The sequence below is a fragment of the Cylas formicarius genome, unplaced genomic scaffold (assembly GCF_029955315.1).
Source record: "Cylas formicarius isolate icCylForm1 unplaced genomic scaffold, icCylForm1.1 PGA_scaffold_4__25_contigs__length_36172078, whole genome shotgun sequence".
Lineage (NCBI taxonomy): Eukaryota > Metazoa > Arthropoda > Insecta > Coleoptera > Brentidae > Cylas > Cylas formicarius.
Window position 1 is genome coordinate 24,263,265 of NW_026844334.1, and position 27,756 is coordinate 24,291,020.

Consider the following 27,756-nt stretch of genomic DNA (forward strand, 5'->3'; position numbering starts at 1 on the left):
TTACAAGCTGATTTTAACTAAAGTTAAACATAGTTTGCCTTATTTTGAACTACCTGAACTGCACTGAAATGTATTTTTGAGTATTCGCTCAATACAGAGTGCAAGTACATTAAATTGTATATGAAAATTATTTTTTTATGTCATGGTAGACTTCATTTGTTCTATTAATTGGATGGAGGGTTAGCTAGGTGAATAGCTAAATATTCAATATCTTTTAAAGACATTTGAATTCAAGAAGAAGTAATATCGCATTTTATGTAACATACAGAGTTGGGAACCTAGGATTTTATTTTATTTAAGGAATATTTTTTTGTGGATCTGTATATGATTTATCTTACTTAACAATAGTGGTATTATTTCGTATTTTATATTCAACTTCAGTTTCACTTAAGGTTTTTAAACAAAATCATTTTTTTTGTACATAGTTAAAAAGGCAATATGCAACAATTAAGGTATAACTTTAACATAAAATTAAGCTAAAAAATCTTCGATTAGAGTGTATAGTACATCTTGTCTTACCCTTAAAATAAGCTCTGCAGTTCCTACCGCTTTCGATATTGCAGTCGCGAGAGTAAATTTGAAACAGATGAAAGGTAGACAAAGTTCATATGCTGTTCTTAATCAATAGGGCTTTCATTTCTTTATCGAGAAATGGCTTTTACTAACTACATGTCTATTGATGTTGATGGAAGACAAAGTCAAGAAAAGATCAGTCTACTCCTTTTTTGTTTTCAACTTAAACATCAAATTCTTCAAGCCTGTAAGTTAATTTGAAAGTTTGAGCAGATCTGAATATATGTAAAGAAAGGTATTAAATTAAATTAAGTTTCGTAAATAGATAACTTATTTATTGGTCACCAAAGTTACAAAAATTCTTTTAGTAGATGTCTCTACTAGTTTTATTGTGAATGATGTGTGATCAAAACTAAAGAGAATTAAATTCTTAAAATATTGTTTTCATTAATTTTGACTTTTGTAGTTCTTGAAAAACTAGAACGTAGGAATGTTTTCTTCATTTTTAAGCTCGACGTTTTTAAAACAAGAAAAAGTGCTATTTTAGAGAATCGCTGTTGAACAAAGCTAAATATGCTGCTGTAAGGAATGCGATTTAAAGGGAGATTTATTTGGTTTTATGTCTCTGAAAGCGCCTGCTTTGAGAGCAGCAGATGTTTAAATTTAGAATTGGGCTATATTGGATAGTGGATGAATCGAGCTTCCTTTAAGAATTTTATTTCGTTGCTCTATCGATAATCTTCTTTAAGGGGAAAACCTCAAATTCATAAAACCCTACCTATTGTTTTGGTCTCCTGCGTATTAAACTTTTCCCGTTTGTAACTATATGGACGCGAAACGAACAAAGAGAGGAAAATTCAGTGAAAAGATTGCAAGCTAACCCGTGTTGTTCCCGGGGGCATCGAAATTGTAACAAATTTCGGGAAAAATTTATGCTTTTAGAGATAACTTCCAATTTTTTGTTCAACTTGATTTATATTTGGCGGTGTTTTGGGTTTCCCCGGAGTAATTTGCCTCGCGCTCGTTTTTTTCTTCATTTTTGGTCAAACGAGACACGCTGTGGGAAAATGTAATAAATATATAAATAATGCTTGAGTTGTTCTTTGTTTGAGGTATTTTTTACGTTTAATTCAACGTACTAGTATCTTTTCGATTAGTTACACTACTTTTATATCATTATATGCATTTATATCCTGTTTAATATGAGTCATTTCTATTGGCAATTTTTGAAAATTTTTATGCTGTGTTTTAATTTCTTTAAAATTAAATTCATGATTTGTTAAATTTTCGCTTTTACGTAAAGCAGTTGTTTTTTTAATTAAAATTAATTTATTATTTATTTTTATCCAAAATGTTTAATTTATATAATATTTGTATGCGTTTTCGATTCTTGATAAAGATCCATATTGTGACTGAAACGTTAAATAAAACACATAAATTTTACTACAACCTCAACACAAGAACAACTCAAGAATTATACGTATTTCAAAGTTGAACAGTAAAAATAAAACTGTTAAAAATATGAGTATATAAAAAAGTACACTATTGCCTTTTTTAAAATTAACTTTAGTTTAATTTTAAATTTGCTAAAGATTACTAACAAAGTAATTTATCTATAGTTGTCGCAATAAAAAAATGGCCAGTGGAGCAAACATAAAAGCATATACTGCACAAAACTACACAAATAAACAAATACACAGTTGAAAAAGTAATGTTACATGATTACATAATGTTCTTTTATGTATATTTTTTCCATACTTATAAACGAAACTTCATCTCCAATTACAGTCAGGATTTCATTTTGAACAAATAATGCATCTCCATTTAATTATTTTATATTTAATTATAACTTATGAGACACTTCCTATTTCCCCGTTTACTAAATATTAATCTAGATAATACCCGTAATCATGCTGTGCTAATTAAGTTATTAGCAGTCTAGTTAATCACTGACAATGATTTCCAGCAATTAGTAATACTGTGAACATCCAATTTTCCAAAATTAGTTTCTGATTGATTTTGCCATATAAATCTTTAAAATATTTTTATTGCATTTAAAGAACGAATGCATATCTCAAAATCAACACGACCTAAAAGGTCTAGACCAACAACTTTTGTTGAATTATTCATTGCGGATTCGCCTGGACATGTCAGGTTCAGCATGGACCAAGACCACTTAAATGTAGATTTCGGGTGTTTTTTTAACTTATATTTTGCGGGACTGGAATCATACGGATGGCATAAATGCAAACCTTCCTCTAATGGTTTCGAAAGTTTACAAAAAAGAAAACCACCGTTGTTGCTAATATCTGCAATAAAACTGTTAAAGGCTTTTAAATATTTCGAGTTGGATAATAGGTATGCAGCATAGATTTTCAGGCTAAAAAATGACAATTGTTATATTTTGAATGAATGTAATATCTACTGAATAAATGCAATACACTTATAGGGTTATACCAGGTCGAAGAAATTTGAGTAATGGTCGAATATTCTTTGCTGCATTTTAACCCTGCTTTATGGGCCCCAATAGAGTTTGCACTGCTTGAGCTCAGTTCATTTATAAAGGTAATTGAATTGATTTTAGTGAGTTTTTAATTTTTCTAAGAGACAGATTACACGACCTCCAATAAAATGGATAATTATTCTAATATTATAATTTAAATTACCCGTTCAAGAAATATGGCGGACTAGTGAGCCCGATATTGAGCCATTTCATTTTTCAGAACTTACAAATTCACCAGCTTATTCTTTTCACATTTACGTTTTATTGAAATTTAAAATCAAATATTGATATAACCATCCATGACAGCGCAAAACCGAGCTTGGTAGATATCCACGATCGCTGTGAAATTTTTAATACAATTTAATTTGAGTTTACCCTCCAATTTATGTTTGACGTGGAAATTTCTATCGATTTAAAAATACTCCGCTGCATACGGAATATTTAATAAGATCATTGCTCCTAGTAGGCGGACTCACCTAGATCTTCTTTGAATCTCCTGTACGGAGGTTTTACAATAACGAATTTTATTTCAACGGGAATTGGAGCTTACGTATTCACCAAAACTGGGCCGCATATCAGATCGGTTTGATTAAACGATGTAATTTTTTTAGTTCCGTTGTTATGGAAACCTCTAGAATGACGAAGTTTGTGGTGACGTAACAGGAAATCGAGAGCTTCCTAACTCTGTTTCATAAAAAAATCATCAGAGGGATAGGTTTGTCACAATATACTTCACTTTTTAGTAGAGCTAATAAGAGAAATAGTCTATCAACTGTTATTGCAAGCCTACTACTAAATTTTAAACCGCATTTTATTCGAACATCCAAACCAAAAATTGTGGCCTTTTTTATTATTTAGAAGAATTTTGTATCAAATTAAAAGAAGAAAACAAAATTTTTATTCAAAAAATATAGCAACAACCTTAGCTACAAGACATCTAAATTTGAGGAAAAAGCTTCAGGTTGTGGAAACATTTGTGTGAATCCATTGCCCATTTTCCATTTTTTCCCTTATTTGTTTTTGAAATATGTTGAAACTTAAATATAGCTTGTAGCTTTTAACAGCATGAATAGATCAAAATTCACCAAAAATTACGAGGTTTCACTTTTGGTTACCATTTGTGAATCAGCCTCTACATGAGGATTTGCAGATGTGCGTGCCGATCAAAAAATATTTAAAGATGTTGAAAGCAGGGTGGGACCGAAAATTATTTTGGTAATGGCTAAATGACAGTTTCCATTATTTTCAGTCGTGGTGTGTTCAGACAGACAGATAATCATAATCATAAAAAATCAACAAAATTGACAATTATGTCACTGATTTCTTTCCATAGAGGAACACTTTTAAAAATATGTTACATTCAGCTGCAGTACAGTTTTGTAAAGTAGTGCAAAGTAGCTTAGGTCGAATGTGGCATTAAATAATTTTTCCATAAAAAATAATATATAGGTATTTTATGACATTTCTACAAATTTAAGTCTTGTTATTTGGCCTCACAAGGTCTAATTTAAATTTTATAAGAAATCAACCAGACTTTTTGAAGGATTTTTACTCGCTGCTTTTCGAAGTGGCTGGAAAACTTGTCAAAGTGACCAAAAAAACTTTGATTAATGCGACACGACGCCATGTAAAAATATCCACCGCAAGTCTTATCTACGTCGCAACTTGGACATCGACCTAATTGAGGATTTTCCGGTTCTTATAAACCTTTCTCCTTTGATGTTTAGTCGACTATTTAGAGAAGAGATTTGCGACAAAAAAGCGTCGCAAAGGGACTTAAGCTAAGAATCAAAAATCAATAAAGTGCCACAATAAAATTACGCAGTTGCTGTAAAAACACAGATGTTCGCGAATTTAATTTGTGGGAAATGTGAAGCGCGAGCTGGAATTATTGAAATGCATTTTTCCACTTCGGCAGCATTCAATTACTGCCGTTAATTTTTCGGTAATTGCATTGCTCTTACGGTGCTTTCATCGGCACGAGCACCCTAGTTGATTGATTGCGATCAAAATTGGAAAATAATACATGGTACCTCGCGTCATTGACAGCAATGCATCGAGCTTGTAAAACGCATTTCGTTCGATTTCACTTGATTATATTTGGATATGACTACAAAAGAACTGAAGTGTGTAAGCCTTATTGAATTTTTTACTAGTTATGGTACAACTGTAAAAAATATATAAAAAATATCTATTTGACGAAGTTGTTAAAATAAAAGTTAAATCGGGAACAATAAATTCAAAAAGCAAAAATATGCGTTCGAGAAAAATATTTTAAGAAGTCCTTACTAGTGTCCATCTTAATATTATTAACTTTTTATTTAATTATATAATGTATCCCTATTCCTATTCTATCTGCGAACAGTCTCTTTCCTCCTTAGCCAAGGACATTCAGTGTCTCCACGTCTCCGCTTCTTCTCAGACAAGAACCATGTAATTTTTCAAAGAAACTACCACAGGCTACTGTAATACTTTTTACAAAACTTCTAGATTCCTCCTGCGTCGGTATTTTTCTTCTAACGGTCAAATTTTTGAACAAACGGCGGGAACAGTTATGGGTTCTCCACTATCACCAGTCATAGCGAATGCATGTATGGAAGCTTTTAAGAAGAAAGCTCTCGACACCTTTCATCTAAAACCAAAATTATGGACACGCTATGTCGATGATACTTTTGTTATTTGTATTGTATTGTATTATTGTTATATTATTGTATTGTATAGTAGATTTTCTTAGACATTTAACTCTATACACCCTAACATAGATTTTACCATTGAGTTGGAAACTAATAATAACCTTCCATTCTTAAATATTCTTATCAATAGAAAATCGGACCTTACGTTGTGTCATTGCGTTCACTGAAAACCTGCGCACACAGACCTATACCTTAATGCATATTCACATCACCATCTGGCAAAAAAATAATCGGTTATCAACTCTCTTGTCAACAGAGCTGTAAAACTATCTCAGTCCGAGTTAAATTAGAATTAAATTCAAATTTCCACATTAAAGATATTAGCCGTTCCATCACAAAATATACTTCACCACAACCTTCCAATAGCAATGAAACCGAAAGCAATCCCACACGTGCCACTGTTGTCCTTCCTTATATTCAAAACATCACTGATCACATATTAACAGTTCTAAAGAAATATAACGTCAAAAGATTTATCACATGTCCAAAGACAAAATTCCATTTTAGATGAAAGGAGTTTACATTTACATTCCATGCGTATGTGCCAAAGAATATTTTGGAGAGACTGGACGAAAAATATCAACTACACTCAAAGAACACGAAAGAGCTCTATGACTAAGACAAATAAATTCACACAATCACGAAACCGGACATAAAATTTTATTTGATAAAACTAAAATTCTTGTATGTAATCAATTCTACAAACGAAATATCTGACAGTCTATAGAAATCTATAAACAACCTAACAATCTTAACCGCGACTCAGGTCTTGATCTGTCACCAATATGGGAATCAGTCATCCAAGACGGTGTTTATGCCCCTCATTCAGCTCCGCCTCCCTCCCTCAAACAATATACCGAGGCATGAGGAATCCAGAAGTTTTAAGTAGTATTACAGTAGCGTGTGGAAGTTTCGTTGAAAAATTACATGGTTCTTGTCTGGGAAGAAGCGAAGATGTGGGTTTTATAAAAAGTAAGAACCCTGTACTTTTGAGGAAGTACAGTATGTACCTCTTTAGTGGGGGAGTTTGGATAGTTTTCCGGACTCTATAAAGTAGGATTTTAATCTGCTGTTCTATAGAGGTGCAAATATGATTCTAATACACCGGCTATATGTGTCTGCTTTCGTTAATGCTCGAATTATCTCGCGAGATTATTTAATGCATAATTTGATATTTTAGATTGTGGTGTAGAAAAAATATATTAAAAGAACATGAATGATTTCTAGTGGCATAGTTTATATATATTTTTTAATAAGGAGCAACACATTAACTTCGGTATTTCCCCGTAAAAGTAGGATTTTCTCATAAAAGCCAAATCTACTTAGCGTATACCTCTCATACATTATTATTGGCAAATCCCAAAGTTATCGTGGTTACCGGTAGCCTGTTACTGTCTCTCCTCAAAATTATTAAAAATTCCGGAATTTGTTTTTGAATTTTGAAGGTAGAAAATTAAAAAATGAATTAAAATGTCATCTGACGATATTTGCAAAAGAATATAGTAAAACCCCTGTTCAAATATTGAAACAAAAGAACTTCATTCAATTTACATTTCAAGTGATTGTGACAACTTCGATAACGGACAGCAGTTAACTCGATCTAAACTGGAATGGACCGGACTGATAATAATTAGGATAGTTGTTAATTTTTTTCTCGATACAATAATTTGTTTAAGTATTTGTAAAAATAAAATTTATACTTAAAAACTACTTAGGAAGAGGCAGTATGTATTTTTTCAAGGAGTATCATTTACCCAGAAATATGTACTATAACCAATATTTTTTATTTCAAAAAAGAGATTTTTTTTTCAATTTTGTTTGTCAATTGCAAAAAAGCAATAGATATAGAATGCCAACATATATCAGTAGGTGCAATATACAAATTTACTCAAAAATTATTTTTTTGCCTAATATATGTATAAATACCATGCCATTTTGTGGCACCGTCAAAATTATTACTAGATATTTTAAAAGCAAAGAATACCCGTCTCGTTTTAAATAAAATGTGATCCCCAAACGTATATTAAAATCATTACTGTGTGGAAGTTCGAAGATCTTTTAGTTCCAAAACCGAAACGTCCCCATATTCAAAGAAACTCCTGTCGAAATATCTTTTTTTATTTTTGCAGGTATGAATCTCTGAAAAACAGTCCACAATTTTCCTTTTGTCGTCTATTCAGTAGTTTACAACCTTTGATCAACTTGTCCTAATATGCAACTTTTTTACTGCTATTAAGCTAGCTGAGAGTCACATAGAAACTTCTGTTAGTCAGTTAAGTTAAAATCCATTTTAGCAACTTTTGAAAGAGCAGATCCCAATTTCATTAACTAACAAAACAGAATTAATCGACACGCAATATTGTTCTAGTCAACATAGGCACAATTAATACTCGACACGTGCTGTCGTCGGCATTAAATCCAATAATCTATTCAGATAGTTAGACAACATAACAAAGTACATGGGGTTCGTTATTTCACAGTGTAAACTGCCGTAGAGCAAGGCGTATACGCAAGGGATCGAAAATGGAAAATCTTCAGAGTATAGGGTCCGTTTAGAAAGTTGCGTTCATGACTATGGTTAGCAGGGAGTTTAGTTCATTTCCGCGACTTTATCATTCTTGATGTGAAATTTAGAATTTATAATCAGTACCTTCGAATTCCGCAGCTTGTGGAAGTTTGTATGAAAAATTAACTTAATTACTTTCTTCTTAATCTTGCCGCTTTCATTGAAGTTCAGCAACCACGTGGCGCTTCTGATGATTTTTTCAAAATTGAGGTCAAACTGGATTCTTATGGTTTTTTTTATTCAGGATAGATTCTTTTTTCCTAGACCTCGTTGTCGTTGATGCTGTCCTTAATTGAGATCTGAGGGAATTTAATTTATTCGTTCCTAAAGAGGTACTCTATAAATGCTGTTTCCCTTATTCTTATTTTATAAACCTGACAATTCTCGCTCATTATTTATTCTCTGGAATACGGTTGCAAAATTCTGTACGTAGAGAATACGGTTTGGGCAAATATTTTTCCAATTTCCAAGATTGTTCCCCATATAGATAATACTGTTGAACACAATGGCGCATAATAATCAAAAATGTTTATCGATAGTTACTTTAAAGTTAAACAATAGCAGTACAGCTTCTGTCTTGTTTATTATTCCGACTCAATTTTGTCATAATTCAAAGTAAATAAATTAAACAAAACAGTAAACGAAAAGTGAGAGAACTTCCTGGTGACTGTAGGTTCCTCAGATCTCGATTCACCACGTGGCGCCTGAGGAAATTACTGAGGTTGTTGCTTCTGTTTCGTTTCATCTCGAGTTCGCCTGTATCCCGAGCGGCCAAGATAAGCCACTTAGTCCTCGGGGTATTTTGGGCCTAGACGACTGTGCTTTGAATGATTTTCGCACCATATCATTCCGTATCATTCCGAATTATCTAGACATGTGACAGGATCACTTGGTTCATAAGAAAATCATTCCAGGCCATAATAGGCGTCCATTTCCATTGTCTGGGTCGTTATCACGATAGTATTGATCTCATCGCTTTTCCGATGAAACAGATAACCAATTATTATTATTATTAATCTGAAATTTACCAATGTATATTAAAATATATTCAGGGCAGTCAGGAACAATTTGGAAATGGTTTTGGAGTTTAAGCTATTTTATTACCATAAATATTTCGAAGTTGGTAGTATATGACATAAACGCGATCGCGATCTAGGAGATTATCTTATTTGAACTAAAAATATAGCATACATATTTGTTTTTTATTTTGTTAAAGTCGAAACTTATTTGTTTATAATAATAATGCACTAATTTAATAATGTTAATAATGTTCTAAACCACAAATCCTGATCAAAAAAGTGCAGACATTTGCATTATAATATGACATATTTTGATTTTTGAACAAATAAAACCACAATAAAAACAAATAAATTAGGAGCCTGTTGGTTGAGTTTAAATCTTAATTAATTAGGTTTCAACAAAAAAATTGAAGTATTTACCACTGGCATCTCCGTTAAAAATTTGGCGAACTAAATGCGTAGACTTAGTACTTCCGCTAAATATTGAAAGTCACTTTGACTAAAATCAAACGTATTTTCCAACATAAATGATTATTAAAACCGACCGCATTTTCAATTATCTATTACTGGAAAGGCTCGTTCTGTAATTGCACCACAAATCAATCAATCGAATTTAATGAAATTATTGTTCAATATTCCAGTGCGAGAATTGCACCTATTTCAATTTTCAATGGCCAACGATGCAGTTTTATTTTGCTCGACGTTAATTTTGAAATTTTTTCATCTGTAAATAACGATACTCTATTGTATGTATATTGTAAATTATAAGCAAAATTGCTTATAAGCTTATACTAGGGCACAATATTTCGCTCTCTGCAGTATCTAAGAGCAATAGCGTTGTGACATCAAACTGCTACTATGCAATATTTTGAGGCCATTTTGGACAGATAGCAGATTTTAATGACTGAATGTGGATAACATAATATAATATCATATTATGCAAGTTTGATTAAGGCCACAAGCTTGTTTTGGCACCAGGCAAGCGCAGCAGAGCGAGTGTCCGAAACCCAAACCCAAAGCCCTGATTAAAGTACCAGAAACGCCCGAAGTCGCTCGCGACAGTCTCAAGAAATCGACGTCTTAAAGTGACGCTGATCATTGCGTAACTGGTTATTTTCGCGAAGCGGATTCCATCTTATTTGACTAAAAAAGAAGACAAGAATAATAGTTTAAAGTCTGCTGAACAATTAGTTTATTCAATTACAAAATATGTAATAAACAATAATATATATAAATATTTCATTGTTGATGTAAATAACTTCAGATTCTCAATCTTTAAAGTTAAAACCTGCTGCTTGTAATTGTTATATAAAGTCAAGTAATTGAGAGTCGCATTAGTCCTCGGTTTTTCTTTAATCCTCCTGTAACTGGATGGTTGAATGCAATATTAATTTCGACTAATCGGACAAGACCTACTGTTTTGTTTAATTTCTTTTATTAGATAATTTTACAAAACATGACTTGAATAATTCACAATTATTTAATTTGAGTATATTGATTAGTATTTAGAATATTAATTAATATACTAACTTCTAAATAAATATATTAATTAATATACTGTTAGTAATAGTATAGAATAGTACGGCGTACCTAAATATTGATATTGTATAAGTAGCTAATATAAGAGAATGTACAAACTAACGTCATATTTAAAAAAAATGAATATGAAATTTTGAAAGGGTAAAGCAATTTTTCGTGACAAAATCTATTTCGTATGAAAAGCAGTCCATATAAACATGGGCGTATTTTTTAAAATTTTAGCGGTGACAGTAAAATAATGAAAAACGAGTTTTATTTATTACGCGAAAATGGTCCATCGTTCGAAAAAAACCAAGAAGTCAAATTTACTTAAAATATATAGAATAGAATGGAGATTTATAAAAAATACCATGTTATGTTAAAATTATGCAATGGTTACTTCCTTAGAACTTCACCACCATTTTCATCGAAAAAAAAAACAACTTCTGAGGTTTGTTTGTTTGATTGTCAATTTCAATTGGAAATATATGAAAACCTGAAAATTTCCGCATACATTTCTTATCGGCTTTATTTATAATTAAAGCAGACTGGAAGCGGAACAAACACCAAACATGCGATACTCGAAAATCAAAATAAACTCCATCGACTAGCAATACAGGCATAGAGTTTTCCATCACGAAGCAAAATAGTATTATATTTAAGCGCTTTGTTTGGAAATGGCGTCGCATTGCTGTTAAGTTTACCGTTACGTATTATGAACTAGAGCCGGTTTAGTTCGTAATGCTAACGCAAGTAATATGGCTGTTTGATAATCTACAATATACATGGAACATAATATCGTACAATATGATATTGCCAATATTACGAATCTACATTTATAGATTCTACTTTTCTAGAAGTGTTTTAAAAGAGGGGAGTAAACTGCTGAAATCACCTGATATAAAATAAAAAATCTGTGCAGCATTAACTTTGTATATTTGGTATATCACTAAAAAGACGGGATTTTTATGGTTTATTAAGCGTTATATGGAGGGTTATTCATAAATAATCGGCAACCTCTAAAGAATTTTTTAGAAAGTACTTCAAAGATAAAAAGGTAAGCGGAACAACAAATTGTTGGGATTGCCCACAATCTATCTCAATGCATTTTGCACTACATTCCCTTAAATATCTTTCAATGTTAAATAAAAATTCTCTATTCTTTTTAAGGAAATTCGCGGCTCCTTGTATTTTTGCCGTAACTCCAATAACTGCTGTAAGAATTAAATTTTTCAACGTATACTAAATCCTTGAATTATGACCATATTAAGAAGTTTAAGTAGGAACTCCTTGGTAATTCACAAATTCACCTCCACCGACAATATACCTCAATCATATTTTTTTCCAATTTAGAGATTACCTATCCTATATGAATGTGTGAATGTGTGTTGTGTTTTATCGGGAAAAGACGGATAGCTAGAATTAGACGTTACCCGAAATTAGAAGTCTAAGTCTAAGTTTTATGCAGTTAAAATTTGAAATTACAAATTTATCTTGCAAAACTGTATGGCCGTACACCAATTTTAGGAAAAAATCTCTTTGTCATTTCTCTAGAACTTTTAGTAGAAATTAAAGAAAGAAAAAACATATACTTATGAATTATGGGGCAATATTAGACAAACATTGTCAAGATTGTCGATTGTTTAGAATTAGCTCCTTTAACAATATAGGCACAGGGAAAACGTCAAAATTTAATGAAAGAAATCTTTTCTGGTAGTGCAACTTAAAGAACAAAAAATCAAGGCATTTAAAATAAAATAATCACTTATAACATAAAGCTCATGCGTGGTTAGCTAAACAGAGTGATTATATAGAAAAGTCATTGAGATAATCAATCAAACTTCAAAGTTCTCTGATCAAACAAATTTCTCTTACAGTGGACGGGAATCGAATTTCATTCAGCCGTTGACAGATGAAGGATATGCGATCTAATATTTTGAGTTATTAATGCAATATTGTTTCGGGTACAACTGTTTAATTTCTTTATACAGGGCGACTAAAAGAATGTTAATAATTAAAGGATAAGTCACATTTACTTTTAACTAGTTTACATGATTTTATATTTGAAAAACAACACATATCCGAACTGAGAATCATCCAAGTGCGATTTGTGTGCGAAATAAACAAAAATTATTCAAATTTGAACATAAAAACAGTTTATAAAATCGCAATAGTTAGTAGTATTAAGACAAGCCGTTTCTTTCGAATTTTTTTTTGCTTTTATTATTTTTAAATATACGCCCCTGGTGGTAAAAGGCTTAGCTTAAAGGTCAATTATTACAGCGAGAAAAATATTAGGCGGAAATTAGACTTAACTTTTTTTTCACTGTATATATAACCATATATATAATCCAACTATGATAATACGATAATAAGCTTTAAACGAGCAGATTAAAGTGAAGTTATGTTGTTGGGAGTTCAACTGTATAAAATAAAGCTCACCGGTTGTGTTAAATATTCTCCGAAATTACTGCAGTAGTTAACCATTTGTCTTTCCTTGATAGTAGTCTCCTTTGTTTCATGTGAATCCAAATTGCAAATTGCGAAACAATGAAAATAAATACTGACACGATTTACTTAGAATAAACATGACGATTTTGACGCCGTGAAGGACACTGGAGTATAATATCTATCTTTGAGTTATTATTACATGATGTAGACTGCAGTGTGTGCCTTAATAATTTCGAAAACGGTTTATTCGCGTTATGATTTATTCCCCTCTGTCTATATTATAAAAGAATATTTTTGATTTGCTAATTTTGCATTAACAAATTCTAAAAATCTTATTGTTCTTAAAAAGTATTTGCTAATTACGATTATTTGTTCTAGTTCTCGCTGGAGTGGGCATCGACTTGGTATACCATCGTCGACGTATGGGTTTCTATTTGATGTAAGTCGTAGAATCTTTTAGCATTTAGTTGATGTATTTTGTAATTTTTCAGAGTTGATCAGATCAAATATTAAACACATTCATATGACTTCTTATGTCACTGTATGGGAATAGACACCTGTTCTATGTTTGAATTACACTTCTTACACACTGTGTAAATATTGAGATTAATTTTTGCCGACTTAAAAAGACCATCAAAAATAACTTCGATATACTAAAAATATAAGCTATGGTTGTATGGAATATCCAGTAATATTACCTACTGGGTTTCTGATCGCAAATAGGTTTAAAGCGTCCCATTTTCAAATTTAATTTTTAAAATTGTTAAATTTGGGAGTGAAGTAGGATTCATATTATTGTTTATATTCTGTTCAGAAATATTTGCAGTCGAGACTGTATATCGAAGTTATTTTTGATGGTCTTTTTAAATCGGCAAAAATTTAACTACTGGCCATTATGAATGATAAAATTGCACCTGTTTACGATTCATTAAAAATTAATCTCAATATTTACTAAACTTTTATATTTCTCGCTTTTTGTAGAAAAATTTTAATTTGAAAATTTCAGTTTCAAGATTAGGGTTCATATCCATAACTTGCAAAAATCACGGAGATGGCTCTTGGGGCCGTAATAAAAAAACTTGATAATTTTGTCTAGAGGTCCCGATGTTCATTTGTTTAATGCAATACTTTTAAAAAGTTTACCTTTGGTTTAAAGAAGGAAAAGATAAGTGCCAGCTTAAAAAGACGTCTCTAGTATACTTGTGCCAAGCGAAAGCTTAAAAAGGAAATGTGGAAATTTATAAATTCTTATTTTTACAGAAATAAATTCGCAATATGAACTGGTGCTACGGGAACGTACGGGTTGCCCTTTGTTTGAAAGTGGAAATAAAAGCGTTTTTGTTCGAAATGTTTTCAGAAATTTTACTTCCGAGAAAAATCGCAGGTGTTTCAGTGATATAAGATACGAAATTTTTGATCGTAAAATCCGATACTAAATATTGATGCGTTTAACGTGATTACGTAAACGGCGAAATACAAATTCGTTGTATGGCCGTGGAGGGGCCATTCTCATTGATGGGATTTTTATACCGGTCTTTCGGTTGAGGTGTTTAACGAGTTCTTGCGTTTTGCTGATGCCTAAGATTAAATTAAGTGTTGATGCAAAAATATTGTCGTATAAGCAAACATTTTATTGTTCACTTTTCTTTAATTTTTAATGTTATTAAAATAACTTCGTCGCATATCTGTAAAGTTTGATAAACACCACTTTAGTCACTGGTTTGATTTCTAGTTTGATTTTAGTGAGTGAGTGTTTAATTAACGAGCGACTGAGTTTAACTTTTATAGTATAATTTTTCTACAATCATTAATTTTTGGGTAAATTTTTGGGAAACAAAACTACTAAATTCACTAAGTGACATGTGACGTGGAAGTGGCTTGCACCAGTGTTTATCCAAGCTGATGTTCTAAAATGACATTTTGCAATTAACTTGCAACGATATCCTGGCTTTCTCCGCAAATTTCAACCAGACGACTCTAGAAGTTTTGTTTCGTATTTTCCCAACATTGCTTTGAATATATGATTTTTTAAATTGATCTTGGCTCTTTCATATTTATATTTAATTTAATTTAATTTATATTGTTTTATTCTTATTAGCAATTAGCGTACGAAACGAATTGTCCTATCCACACATATAATAAAATCAATTTAAACACTGTAAAAACATATAGCGATAGCACATAAATTTAGCTTTGATAGGCCGAAACCCTTGTAAAATTATGAATCCGTTTTAATTTTACTAAACATTTCGAGTGAATTTATGAAAAATAGTCAATATATTAATCAGACAGGCAAAGTCTTTGCTTGGGCGTATATTGAAAATATATTTTATTTTAGACCTGTACCCTAAATGTTTTCGATCGCTGTTGTAAGATTTTCAAGAATTTGTGAACTCACATTGCCAATTATCAAAAACATTGATATAAAATAAACGTTTTGAATATGTTAAAAATATATATATTTCTTTCAGCATGTTTGGATAACCCAACGCCAAACAACTTATGTATTTGGAAAAAATAATCTCGATTAGGTATGCATACCTAAGACATATCTCAAAATCTGTTTATTATTATTTATTTATTTATAATTAACTTGCCTATTGGCTTTTGGATTTAGCAAGGGATGGGTTCAAACGAAATACGATTTTCAAATAACTTATCTAACTACGATGAAGATTTGATTCTTCTGAACTCTCATGAATTGATATTCTGTATAATTTGTTAGTTTCTTTTTAGTTACAGTATTGTATTTGTTCACAGGACTAGAACGCAAACGTTCATCCTTATCACGAAAGAAAGTCAATAACGCCACATTCTCTACTGGAACAAAGACAATATGAACTTCAGGCCGTCGACCGTTTCCTTTCAAATATCTTTCAATCTAATATTAACTCCAATAGTGCCGAGAATATCTGCTTACCCAACATCGGACACAATTCCTTTTTATACGCGTTTTATATCCCGCCAAGAATAAAAATCGAATTTTCGCAGACGGGGAATGTAGGAATAGACCGTTTTGTTCTAACCCCATTAGGGCATCCCCATTTTCGTTATTGTATGAAAGAAAGGCCATTTCTCACACGAGGGGCATAAACCGCCGATGGACAGTTGGTTTCCGAAAATGCGTGAGAAATCCACGAGAATTTTTTATGTTGTTTTCGTCATATTTCATATCACGTAGAGGTGAGGGATGGTGACGAGAGCTTTAGTTTTCACGCTCCTATAAACGTAAATCATCGATGGATGTCTAAAGCAAGTAATTATTTAATAATTATTATTAATTATTTTCGCGGGGTACATTAGCGTAATTATTATTGAAAAATTAAATAGATGGCTTTAAATTACCAACATTTCGAGCAGATATTGCTATTTTTGATTGATAAATTTGTATTAAAAAATAAATAAATATATAAAAACTTATTTTGAAATTCATAATTAAAAATAGTTGTTCCTGAATCCTGAATTAACCTGTGACTTAGTTTATATTGTTTTTTTTTTTAATTAAATAGATCGCTTTAAATTACCAACATTTGAAACATGAATTGTTATTTTAACCAATGAATCTGTATTAAAAAATGAATAAATATATAAAAACTTGTTGTGAAATTCATAATTAAAAATAGTGGCTCCTGGATCCTGAATTAACCTGTGAATTGTTATGAGTTTTCGCAAACCAGTTATAACCTATTAAATTCATTAACATTGCGGCTGTGCCACTGCATGCCCTTCGAACAAAATGGAGAATCTTAATTCACTTTTATTCAAAAACGGGCTACTCGCACCTAATGAGAATATTTTGGGCGTAGATTTTTGCGGAACGTCTATTGAGAAACATTAATGAATTTAAACTTAATTACCTTATCTCAAAACCTACGAGGGTTACAAAAAAAAATAGTTACATTAATTAATTAAAATGACCTTTATTGCTTTTTGCCATCTATTGTTTGTACAAAAATAATGCTTTTCTTAAAATACGCGGTGTTGCCACGTTTCGCAAAGTGATACTTTTCTCAAAATTCTTAAATGAGACACCCTGTATATGATTGTATTTTCGAATAGCCACTTTTATAGCAATTTCAATTATGTAACATAGTACGGGTCTCTGACTATGAGAGTGGCGATTAAGAAAATAAAAAAAATAAAGGTCATTTTAATAGAAACAACTATTATATTTAATTTTTTTTGTAACCCCCGTTGGTTTCGAGATATATAGGCCCCTCTTAACCACCCCGAACAATAGGGAAAGGAAAATAAGGTTGGTACATAATAATAAATATTCACACTTAGAGGTTAGAAATCACACTGACTCGTTGGGCTTCTGACCCGAGAGTTTCTGTCCAGGATGTTCTGTCTTTATTTCTTCGGCTTGTGCATTTCTTGTTTAAATTATAATTCATTTTTTAATTTTATTATTTTTTAAAATTATTAATAATTACCTATTTAATTTTTTTAAAGTGACAAAAGTTCAAAAAATCAATAATGATTATCAAACAATTTGTTGCTATCAAACTTTATACAAAACTGTCCAGTAAGGAAAAATATCGGAATCCTTTTACTAAAAATCTGCAAAAAAAACCAATGATACATTTTATGACATCAGTTTCATTGGCGAACCACTTCTCGAATTTAGACGTCAGTTTCAGTGGCCACGGCTGCGAACCACTTCGGGCGTTTCCGGGATATTACCCACGTCTTGAATTTCGACATTTGTCAATTCTAACGATCATGTCACAAGTTGCCCAGGAATGTATTCGTGTTCTTCGAATATTTATTATGGAGTACCAACGTGGTTTTGATCTCTCTGTCGCACATACCAATTAACATTTAATTCATTATCATCTGCAGACAAATAATGCCAATGACAACAAAGTTAGTTAGTATAAAACAGTCAGTTTTTAAGCCAAAAGTGCACCACGCAAGTTAGCAAAACCCAAGAAAGAAGGTTGATACAAAATTCCCCAGACCCTGTTCCAAGAGTTTGGATCTCTTAATATATTTACAATGTTAGAGCCATAGAGATAATAACACCATCTTGTATATATTATGTCAGTTCGATTTATTCAATGAAGTAAGTACATTTCTGCCCGTGAAGAGCAACTACCGGCTATATACACATGCATCCATGAATATTCCAGTTTGCGGTTAGACGAGTATTCAAATTTAAATGAGAAATTCTTTCCATTCTGCATAATAATGAATTTTAAATGCAATCATTGGCCGGTTGCGCCTTGTTCGAAGAATTGTCGGTCCCAAAGTCGAGAAGGTTGCAATATTAAAATATTCCCAAGCGACTTTTTAAGAAGGCATTTTTAAAATAATTTTAAACTTTATATGGGAATTAGTTTTTTTGGTTTTATTGTATAATTTTTTTAATATATAATTCATAATTAATTCATTAATGTGAATGGAATATCTTCTTCTTCCACTACGCATCCACTAATGGATGTTTGCGATAACATTTTCCATTGCTTCTCTATTCCTTGCGGTGTGTATTAACGAATGTACATCACATAACCCTGTCCACTGTCTGATATTTCGCAGCCAAGATTTTTTTTCCCTCCGATGCCTCTCCAGCCTTCGATCAGCAGATACAATTGGTATTTCGTGTTTCTTATTATATGTTATATATAAAAAACCAAAATTGCTGTACATAAAATTATGACGTCAACTAAAATTATCAGATTTTTAGATTGCTCCAAAAATAATCCACTCAAAAAATAATTAAAAGACAAGAACGCAAATTTTTCCGTCATAACTTGGCAACAAGTAAAATTTTCCAGTTAATGACGAGCAACGGATGAAGCAATTATTATGATAATTATCAGTGCTACAATTTTAGAACGGAATGAACCATCGACATTTGTTACTTCTACAACTGCCACAAACAGCTAATTAAAATTGCTTGCCAATTCATATTTATGGATGTATGTATTTTGGATAATAGGGTGCCGTTCCTAAGGATTGCGTCTGTGAAGTGGTGTGGCCCAATTTCAAAAAATGCATCACACTTAGGCATTTAACGAACCGAAAAATGTTATAATATTTGTATCCCATTTAAAATGCCGAAGATATCCTACTTTTTTAAGAATCCGCCAAACGAAGAAAATACTCACGTTGAGAACGATATCCGAATCAATATTGTGAGAATTTAATGCGAACGTTTTTCGAGTCGATGCCAATGAAATTCATCAAAGCTGACTGACGCGGCACATGCTTTGCGATAATCCCAAAACAGATAAAAAAAACCATTCTGCTTCACTAACCGACGGCATAGGAAACAGTCCAATTATTGTTGTCACGAGTCACTCTACTTTTAGTAAAATTTCGAAATGTCGATTCCATTGCCCCCGGTATTGATTTAAAATTGAAGTTGATAAGGTCACAAAACTCAGTCACAATATTCGTTGTTTTACGAATTTGAGCATTGTTATTTGTTTGTCAGACGCGACTTTTGCTAAAAACCGATAAAAAAGCGTTTTCGATCGGACAGGTAATTAGAAAGAGTGCAACGCCAGACAATGCAAACCTTCAATATCTGATTGTATTCGCCATGAAAAATTTATGGCAAGCTGGAACGTATGAATAAAATTTATATAAATTTGTGGTTTCAGTGGAGATCTACGATAATGTTTATCTTTCGAGTATTTTCTTCTATTCACGACAAAGGTATGAAAAATAAGTGTTTGCTTTATAACGGACACAATAAAATTAAAGTGACAAAAAAGTTGGTGCACTCCATTTACAGATAATCGTCCAGCTTCTGAAAGCAAAGCATGGGGATTGCATTATCGGTTTTCATAAAGAAAATAAAGAAAATAAAAATAAAAAAGTTTCGGTTATTTAGTTTCTAAAGTCTTCCTTATCCAGCTAACATAGAGATGCAAGTTGTTATGTTATTCTGTTGTGATGTTTGTTTATAATTTTTCACTTTCTTTCTAATGCAGTTATGTTTTGTCTTTGTGTTTTAAGGTTGCGCCTACCCATTTAAACGTAAAATTTGTTAAGATACTTTCTGGGCTGCCACAGGGTTCCATTTTGGGACCATTACTCTTTTTAATTTATAAATCTGACATTCTGAACTCTCTTCTTTACTGCAAGTAAAAAATTTGCCGATGCCATGCAGTTATATTTCTTTGATGCAAATGACTGCGCTGAAGCTGAGGCTTAAAATATGTAAATCGTGATTGATATTTCGATTAGCTTCCAAAAAACCTACTCCTCACTAAAAATGCTACACAATGACAGGTTTGAAAAACACGAATACAAAGAGTATAAAACTTTTCGCTTTGTTTTTGGGAAGTTTGATCATATTTTACAATTTTATTCAAATATTAACCATTTTAAAAATGATGATTCTAGAGAACTACATTTTAGTAGTTTTTTTAAATCATTTAGGAACCCTCTGGTCCTAGCTCTGTGCGCGAGCGCCTACTTTTTCGTTAGATGTGCGTAATGTTAGTATTACGAATACAACAAGACACTAACGCCATTCTAACGCAGTGCGTTGTTATAATTCAATACTTACACCTTGCCAAAACCTTTAAATACAAATATAAAATGTTGAGTCCGGATTAGGTTATATATTTTGAAACTAACCAAAACTGTTTCATAAAAGTAACTGAAGTAGGTAATCAGTTGGTAAATACTGACTCTAATATACAATCTTCTTTATTTCGTAAATGTGCTCTAATGTTAATGTTTTCTTTTGTTAAAAGTGCAATGCCTGGTACAGTAACTTTTAAGCTAGAGTACGCCAGAATTGTCATGATATTTTTTATTGACCATATTTATTTGAATAAAGGGCATTTATTTTTATTATTTACTTTTATGTTAATGTTTGTCGCCACCTTTGTACATTTTTTATATGAATTTCTGTACTTAAAAGAATAAAGGCACTTTATTGTTATTATATGATGCAGCAAGGTTTATAAACGATACTTTAGAGTAGTTATCTACACACTTAACTGTGGCTGGGGATGGCATCTAGGTGACCATCATCCCTCCAGAAGGGGTCGCAGCACCCGAAGAAGTAAGGTGTCTCACCTGTGGATAATTACAGGTGTACAGGTAATATCACTTGACCTGCGTCACCCGTTAGGTGTAGGTAACACCTGTCACTAATTACCGGTGTAATATCACCTTACCTGAGTCAAACCTAAGGTGTAGGTGTATATTCGCACTCCCTCCTTATTTTTGTGGCAGTAAGGTGTCGCTAATTACAGGTTTAGGTGTAATATCACTTGACCTGTGTCACCCGTTAGGTGTAGGTGACACCTGTCGCTAATTACAGGTGTAATGTCACCTTACCTGTGTCAAAAGCTGGAAAAGCTGACGTGCAATAAATACCAAAAAGATAGAGGAGTTTAAGCAATGAATACGTTGATAATTTGGTTTGTCGTTTCCGAAGAGGATCCTTTTCCTGCTCCGTCTGGGTTTTTTGCTTTTGAGGTTGATTCCAGTTATATATGGTATTGTATGTTGTTTTATACTCAAAGTTTTGCCGGTATATATTGACAATCATCAATGGTCTTCAATGAATATTACGTTTTTTGCAGGATTTGATAGCAAACTACATTGCGGGTTTATTAATTTTATTTTTTTATTATATTGGGACAGACGGCCTGAATGGGTTGCATCTGCGGTAAAAAAAAAAAATCGGTTTACATTACATTGCAATATAGTTTACATAAATTATTAATGGTGTATGCATTTCAATAGTATATAGTTCGTTTTAGCTATTATTGACTTTAATTGTTATTTTTGGACGGAATAAATTTTCTCGAACTCGATCAAACCTTCTACGTTTTGCTGATACTTGATGAAGACAAAAATTGACGTTGTTGGACACTGAAAAATAAATTTTAATTATTTGATGTTCGAACAAAATTGATAACTTTACATACCAAGGGTCAAAAAAATGTGTGAAAAACTTCAAAATTTGTAAATAAAAATATTGTTTAAAAAAATTGACTTAATGTTTTTATGAGCTACAATTATCTAAATGGCAGCTTGTCGGGTTAAAAATGTATTCGTTTGCTTAACGACTCTTTTATTATTATTAAGAGAAAATACTGTCAACTTTATTAACTTTAGTTTCTTCTGTATCGTACTCTTTTAAAAGGGAAATACCTACTTCACAAAACCGTTTCCTAAAAGCAACCATCAACCACTTTTAAAATCGTTGCAGTTCTCGCATTCATTACCCCGTTTTCGCGAAAAGCGCTGTTTAAAAGAAAATTGCCGTTTAAAGAGAAATAAATGTTATTGTGAAATGAGATTTTTCCATGAAAAACATGACATGCCGCTTGCAGTTTCCGCAGGCTAAAAATTGTTTTCCTGGAGACAACTTGGGCGCGTTCTATGTACATTAGTATTTTATATTTATTAGTGCTATGCTTGCTCCGTTCGTGTTTTTGGGAAGTAACATTATGTATGGTTGGCAAAATAATAGCTCTCTCGGATGTCGCTGTAATAGGCTTTTGAAGTTAACATACATTTCGCGGTAAAAGTTTTCTACGGTGACGTAAAACCACGGGTGGTTTCGGTGATTCGAGAATTTACGAAGTTCGAGAATTTAAAACTTGAAACAAGTTTATATGATAATGAACTTGGCGCCTACGGTGAGACGTGCCTCAACTTCGAACTTTCATTTGAATAACGTCGTTTGATTTACACCACAAGCGATCTAGTTTTGGTAACAACGTAATGTCAGTTAGCGTAGAACGATGCATTGATTTTTTATCATTGTGTGAAACATAGCTACTAGAAATATTTCCAAAGAGATTACTTTTTATTAACTATTGAAGCTTTCAGTATAAGCAAACTATTAGGTCATTCGTGTTGAGTGTCTAATTAAAAATAACTTCTTTTTCTACTACCTAATTATACACCGATCTAACGTGCGCATAGTGTCATTTTACTACGAATTAACTAATCGAGGTGACAGTTGCTAGTCAAAAATTTAATATGTGGGTCATAATAAATATCATAAATATCAAACAGACTAGAGAAGGAAATTAAATTTATTAAATATGGTGCAAAACATCCTTGATCGCATGGAAGAAAGAAAGAAGATGGAACGGAGAAACCGACCGCAACTAACCAACGAACATACAGATGTAGATAGCACATTCTGATTTAAGTACAGAGTTTTGGATTATGGAAAAATTGGAACAGATACCACAGATGAAACATCGCACATATTGCTGAAGAATTCAGGATTTTCCAGCAGCGGACAACAAATATAAACTCGGCACTTTTCACTATAAAATAGTGGGTTATAACATAGCACAACAAACCAAGCTTATTTTATTTAATTCGAAATTGCACAGTTAACAAGCAAACGGTGGAATTTGAACAATTTGCACTTTATGAGTGATAGGAATTAATAGAATTTTTATTTCAATATGGGTTAAAACTCGTTAGAAATTAAATATTATTTAGTAAACTAAAAGAACATTTATCAAAAGTTTCAAATCAAATCTGGATCAATGCCCTCACAGTGGCGCATAGACTTTGCTAATTAAATTTACTTAATTATTATTTCTAACTCGGTTATTGTGTTCTCTACTTTGCTAAAAATAAATTAGGATTGTATTTATCAACAGAGTATACAGTAAACAAGAGAAAGATGCGCAAAAACTGTAGTTCTAGTAGCGGTACTCGATTTTTTTAATTGCAACAAAAATAAACACGATCATCTATCCCACATCAAACGAAACTTCCCTTTGGCTATAATTAAAACGTATTTAACCGACATGTCAACCACTGTCGGCAAACTTGCCTGCAGGTAAAAGATGGATATTAAAACCGTGAGCTCGCTACCGTAATTTAAACCCATTTATCTTTTTCTCCATTATCCTTTGCCTTTACTCAATACGAGCAGTAACAGTTTTAAACTTTGAAGGCTTGTCTATGGAACTTCACCGTTAAACTTCTCTTCGATTTTTGATAACGGCCCCCCTTTTACGTGATTTCAAAACTTTCATCCTACATGAGGAAAGCCGTAAATTTAAGCAACATACTAAAGTATGAAGAAAATAATCAAAACTTAACACTGTTGCATTGTCTGACTGACGAACTGGTCCATTGTTTCATCTGTCATGCTGCACTATCGATCTCTGTTACTACATTCTTGCTTAATTTCAAATTTGCCCCAAATAGCGCAATAGTACTTTTAGATCACCAATAATTATACAGCATTTTAAGGTGGTAAATATCAAATCACGAAAAATGTCGTATTAGTCGTATTTAAAATTTGCTTTAGCATATTAGAATGTCTCTTAAATCCAAAATGGTTTCTTTTGTTTTATTATTATCATTTGTTTTTAAACGGGAAACGTATGAAAAAACAACTTCGAAAAATTAAACCTCCGAATAAATTTATTTGAAACCGTTTTAATGGAAATTCCTTTGCGTCCCCCTATCTGTTTTAATAAATCCGGGCACGTCGACAATTATGCTTTATCCTAAAACTTCGAATCCCCTGGAAACGGCAATCTCCCGTAACTTGAACCAAATATAAATAAACTGGCAAAATTAAAGAGATACGATCAGATTTACCAATGCGTTCGTATATACAGGTCCTCGCGAATGGCATTTTGGGGCGCCTTTTGCGGGAAAATATATTGGTGTTTGACGCGGGTAAGTAACGAGGTTTCGTGTGATATTTGGGGACCCGCTTAATCGAACACTTCCTCACGCCAACCAGACGGGAACCAGTTACCCAACTGTTAATAATGTCAGCCACTGATTTATTCACCTAAGACTTTGTGGAAACGAGACGGTGAATACTAAAATATTAAGTGAGATATCGGTAGGCAAATTAATTAGACTTTAAGAGCCGCCCTATGTTGGGTAGTTCCGTCAAATTCCTGGATATTCAAATTAACAGCGGTCCTGCCATCCACCACTTCAAGTTTCCCATGCACAGCATCTAGCTATTTATCTGAAAAATTATTGATATGTAACAGTTAATATGAGATGCATGTTTTACCTCTTCTGGTCACCTTTTAGAATGAAATGCCTACGGTTTAAGTAAACTTTTAATTTTTCAATTTTTTGGATTCGCCAATCATTCTGTTGGTTTCTTCATAACTGAACAGAAACTGGTTTGTATTCTGCTCTGTACCTGTGTGTGATCATGATCAGTGTTTTGGTTGACTGATTTCCGTATTGGGTAAAGGTAAAGACCTGAGTCGCGGTAAAGATTGTTTGGTTGTTTAGGATTTCTATTTGCATTTGGATTCTCGTATTTTTCTTTGGCCGAATAAGATTGGATCTCCGGTTTAATAATTATGTGGCAAACTTATCAACAGATGCCGAACATTATCATGAAACCGAATATTAAATTTTATTCGGCCAAAAAAAAAATTCTTAAATGGAATCAATTTTTTTACCAAAGAAAATCCGATAATTCATAGAAATCTCTAAACAACCGACCAATCTGAAGCAGGGACAAGATGACTGGCGAAACGTCAGCAAGTTCGATTCGTCCGCAACCGACGCGAGAGGAATCCACAAGGTGTTGTAAATGAATAAACTTTGTTTTGCATTATTAGCTAACTGCATGTTTTACTTTTGTCTTTATTAGAGCCATCAATCGTAATGAGGTCATGCAGACCAAACAAATATAATAGTTTGTAAATCTGTTTAGGAATACCCTATTCGAATCAACATTTTTGCGTCTCAGCTTCGGGTGGGAGTCAGCATCCGGTTTGACTCGACTTGAATTTTTCTTGATTTTTGCATTAACTTAAGTGTCAATCTTGCCAAGACTATGTTGTGTAGGTATCATAAAGTCAAAAAACTAGTCTTGTTAACAAAAAAGGATTCTTCAATAGCTTTGAAGAAAAATAAACAAACATACAAGTAAACTTTGATATTCCGTATTTATTTCTAAATGATTTGGGAGTTCTAGAGACTGTCTATGAAAAAAAATCAGATTTAAGAGGGTGACATAAGACTACCCCCAGGAACCGGCACTCAACATAAAGTTATGAATAATTAATTATCATTTACAAATAAATATTGAAAACAATTCATCTCCACACTTCTTTGATAACAGATTATGTTTTCCGATGTAGAATATTTGTGTAGTTTGTTCCAGCAAAACCGTATTTCTACTAGTTGGCATAACACTGCAGTTGCCAACAGCGTATTATGTTGAATCAAAAGTAAGCAATGCGCTATGCTAGCGTTTTCCTTCATGGAGCTCGATTTGTTTGGGTTAGTAGGGTCAAGCTCGGATTGGAATTGACAAAAAATAAAGAAAGAAAAATGACGGTTCATATAACAAAGTTTGTATGTTGCAAACTACTTTGATGGGTTGTGGTATAGTTGTATAAATGAATCCGAAAATACTTGTTTCGCAAAACAAGTTATGATAATGACTCAGCTCTGCATAAATTTTCATCATTACCTTTATTCACATCGGAGGAAACATCATTTTGGCATATCACAATGCCTCATCGACACATATTAATCGCAACATATCAAAAAATAGTCACAGAAAAAATACAAATAGAAATATAAAACACCAGGCCTGTTAGCAACTTTCAGTTTGCATATTGGCTGCAACCTTAATACAAGAAACTTAACTGTATAAATAGTGTAGTTCATTCAGAATATAGTTTCCAAAAACAATAAATATGTAATGGAATGACAAGATATTCTGCCTCAAAATATGACAGCAGTATGCCTTCCGACAATCACCAAATAGTTCCTTCCTTTAAGTGCAATATAAAAAGACTCCCAAAATTAGATTAGATAAATACTTAAATTCGCACCTAGAATCGATAACCAGTCTTTTGAAGATGAAGTATGTACGATGCGACGCGTGGGACAAAAAAACGTCAACACCCGTTTACCATAATTACATGTTTGTGTAAACTTAAAAATAGTATATTATGCAACAAGTACCGTAAACGGCACTTGACTCACGAGTTTGACACGAGCGGAGCGAGTGTTTAATATACGAGTGACTTAAAAAGTTTACCGAACGTGTTGCATACTATACTTTTTCTATGACCGTTAGTTTTTGGGTAAATTTCCACAAAACAACACTGACATGGCCGTCAGAATTGACAAACGTCAAAATTAGCGTGGGAAACATCGTGACGTAATAAAGTGACGCTTCCCGCACGCTAGATCGGTGTGTTATTGTATTTTACCGACGGGAGTAGAAAAAGTATATTTTATAATAGAAAAAAAGGAAACGTATCGAATAGAGAATCTAAATATCTTACCACATTATTCCTCACATCTTTGCGCTGTAATTTTTGATTTCAAGTTAACAGAGTGGGTTTGAATGTTTTTACGCTTCCACTGTACTTCTTTCACTTTCATAATACTCCGTAACTCATGGGTATTAAAGCCGATTTTTTTTTGTTTCAGAGCGGAGTCAATTTTTATCTTCATCTCGGAAGTTTCTTGGGTTGCAACACTATTTCTTCAGCTTTCTGTAAGGTAAGTTTTATTGAAAGAGTTTTTGTT

At 32.4% G+C, this 27,756-nt stretch overlaps 1 protein-coding gene across 3 annotated transcripts in view; it reads left to right on the plus strand.

The window, feature by feature from the left end:
- Positions 1-27,756, plus strand: part of LOC132700970 (uncharacterized) — a 99,685-nt gene that overhangs the window by 54,919 nt on the left and 17,010 nt on the right. For all 3 annotated transcript variants that reach the window (XM_060668573.1, XM_060668574.1, XM_060668575.1), the window contains exons 3-4: positions 13,642-13,702; positions 27,658-27,729. In XM_060668573.1, the coding sequence (XP_060524556.1) occupies positions 13,642-13,702; positions 27,658-27,729 (133 nt within the window). The remainder of the gene's footprint in view (positions 1-13,641; positions 13,703-27,657; positions 27,730-27,756) is intronic.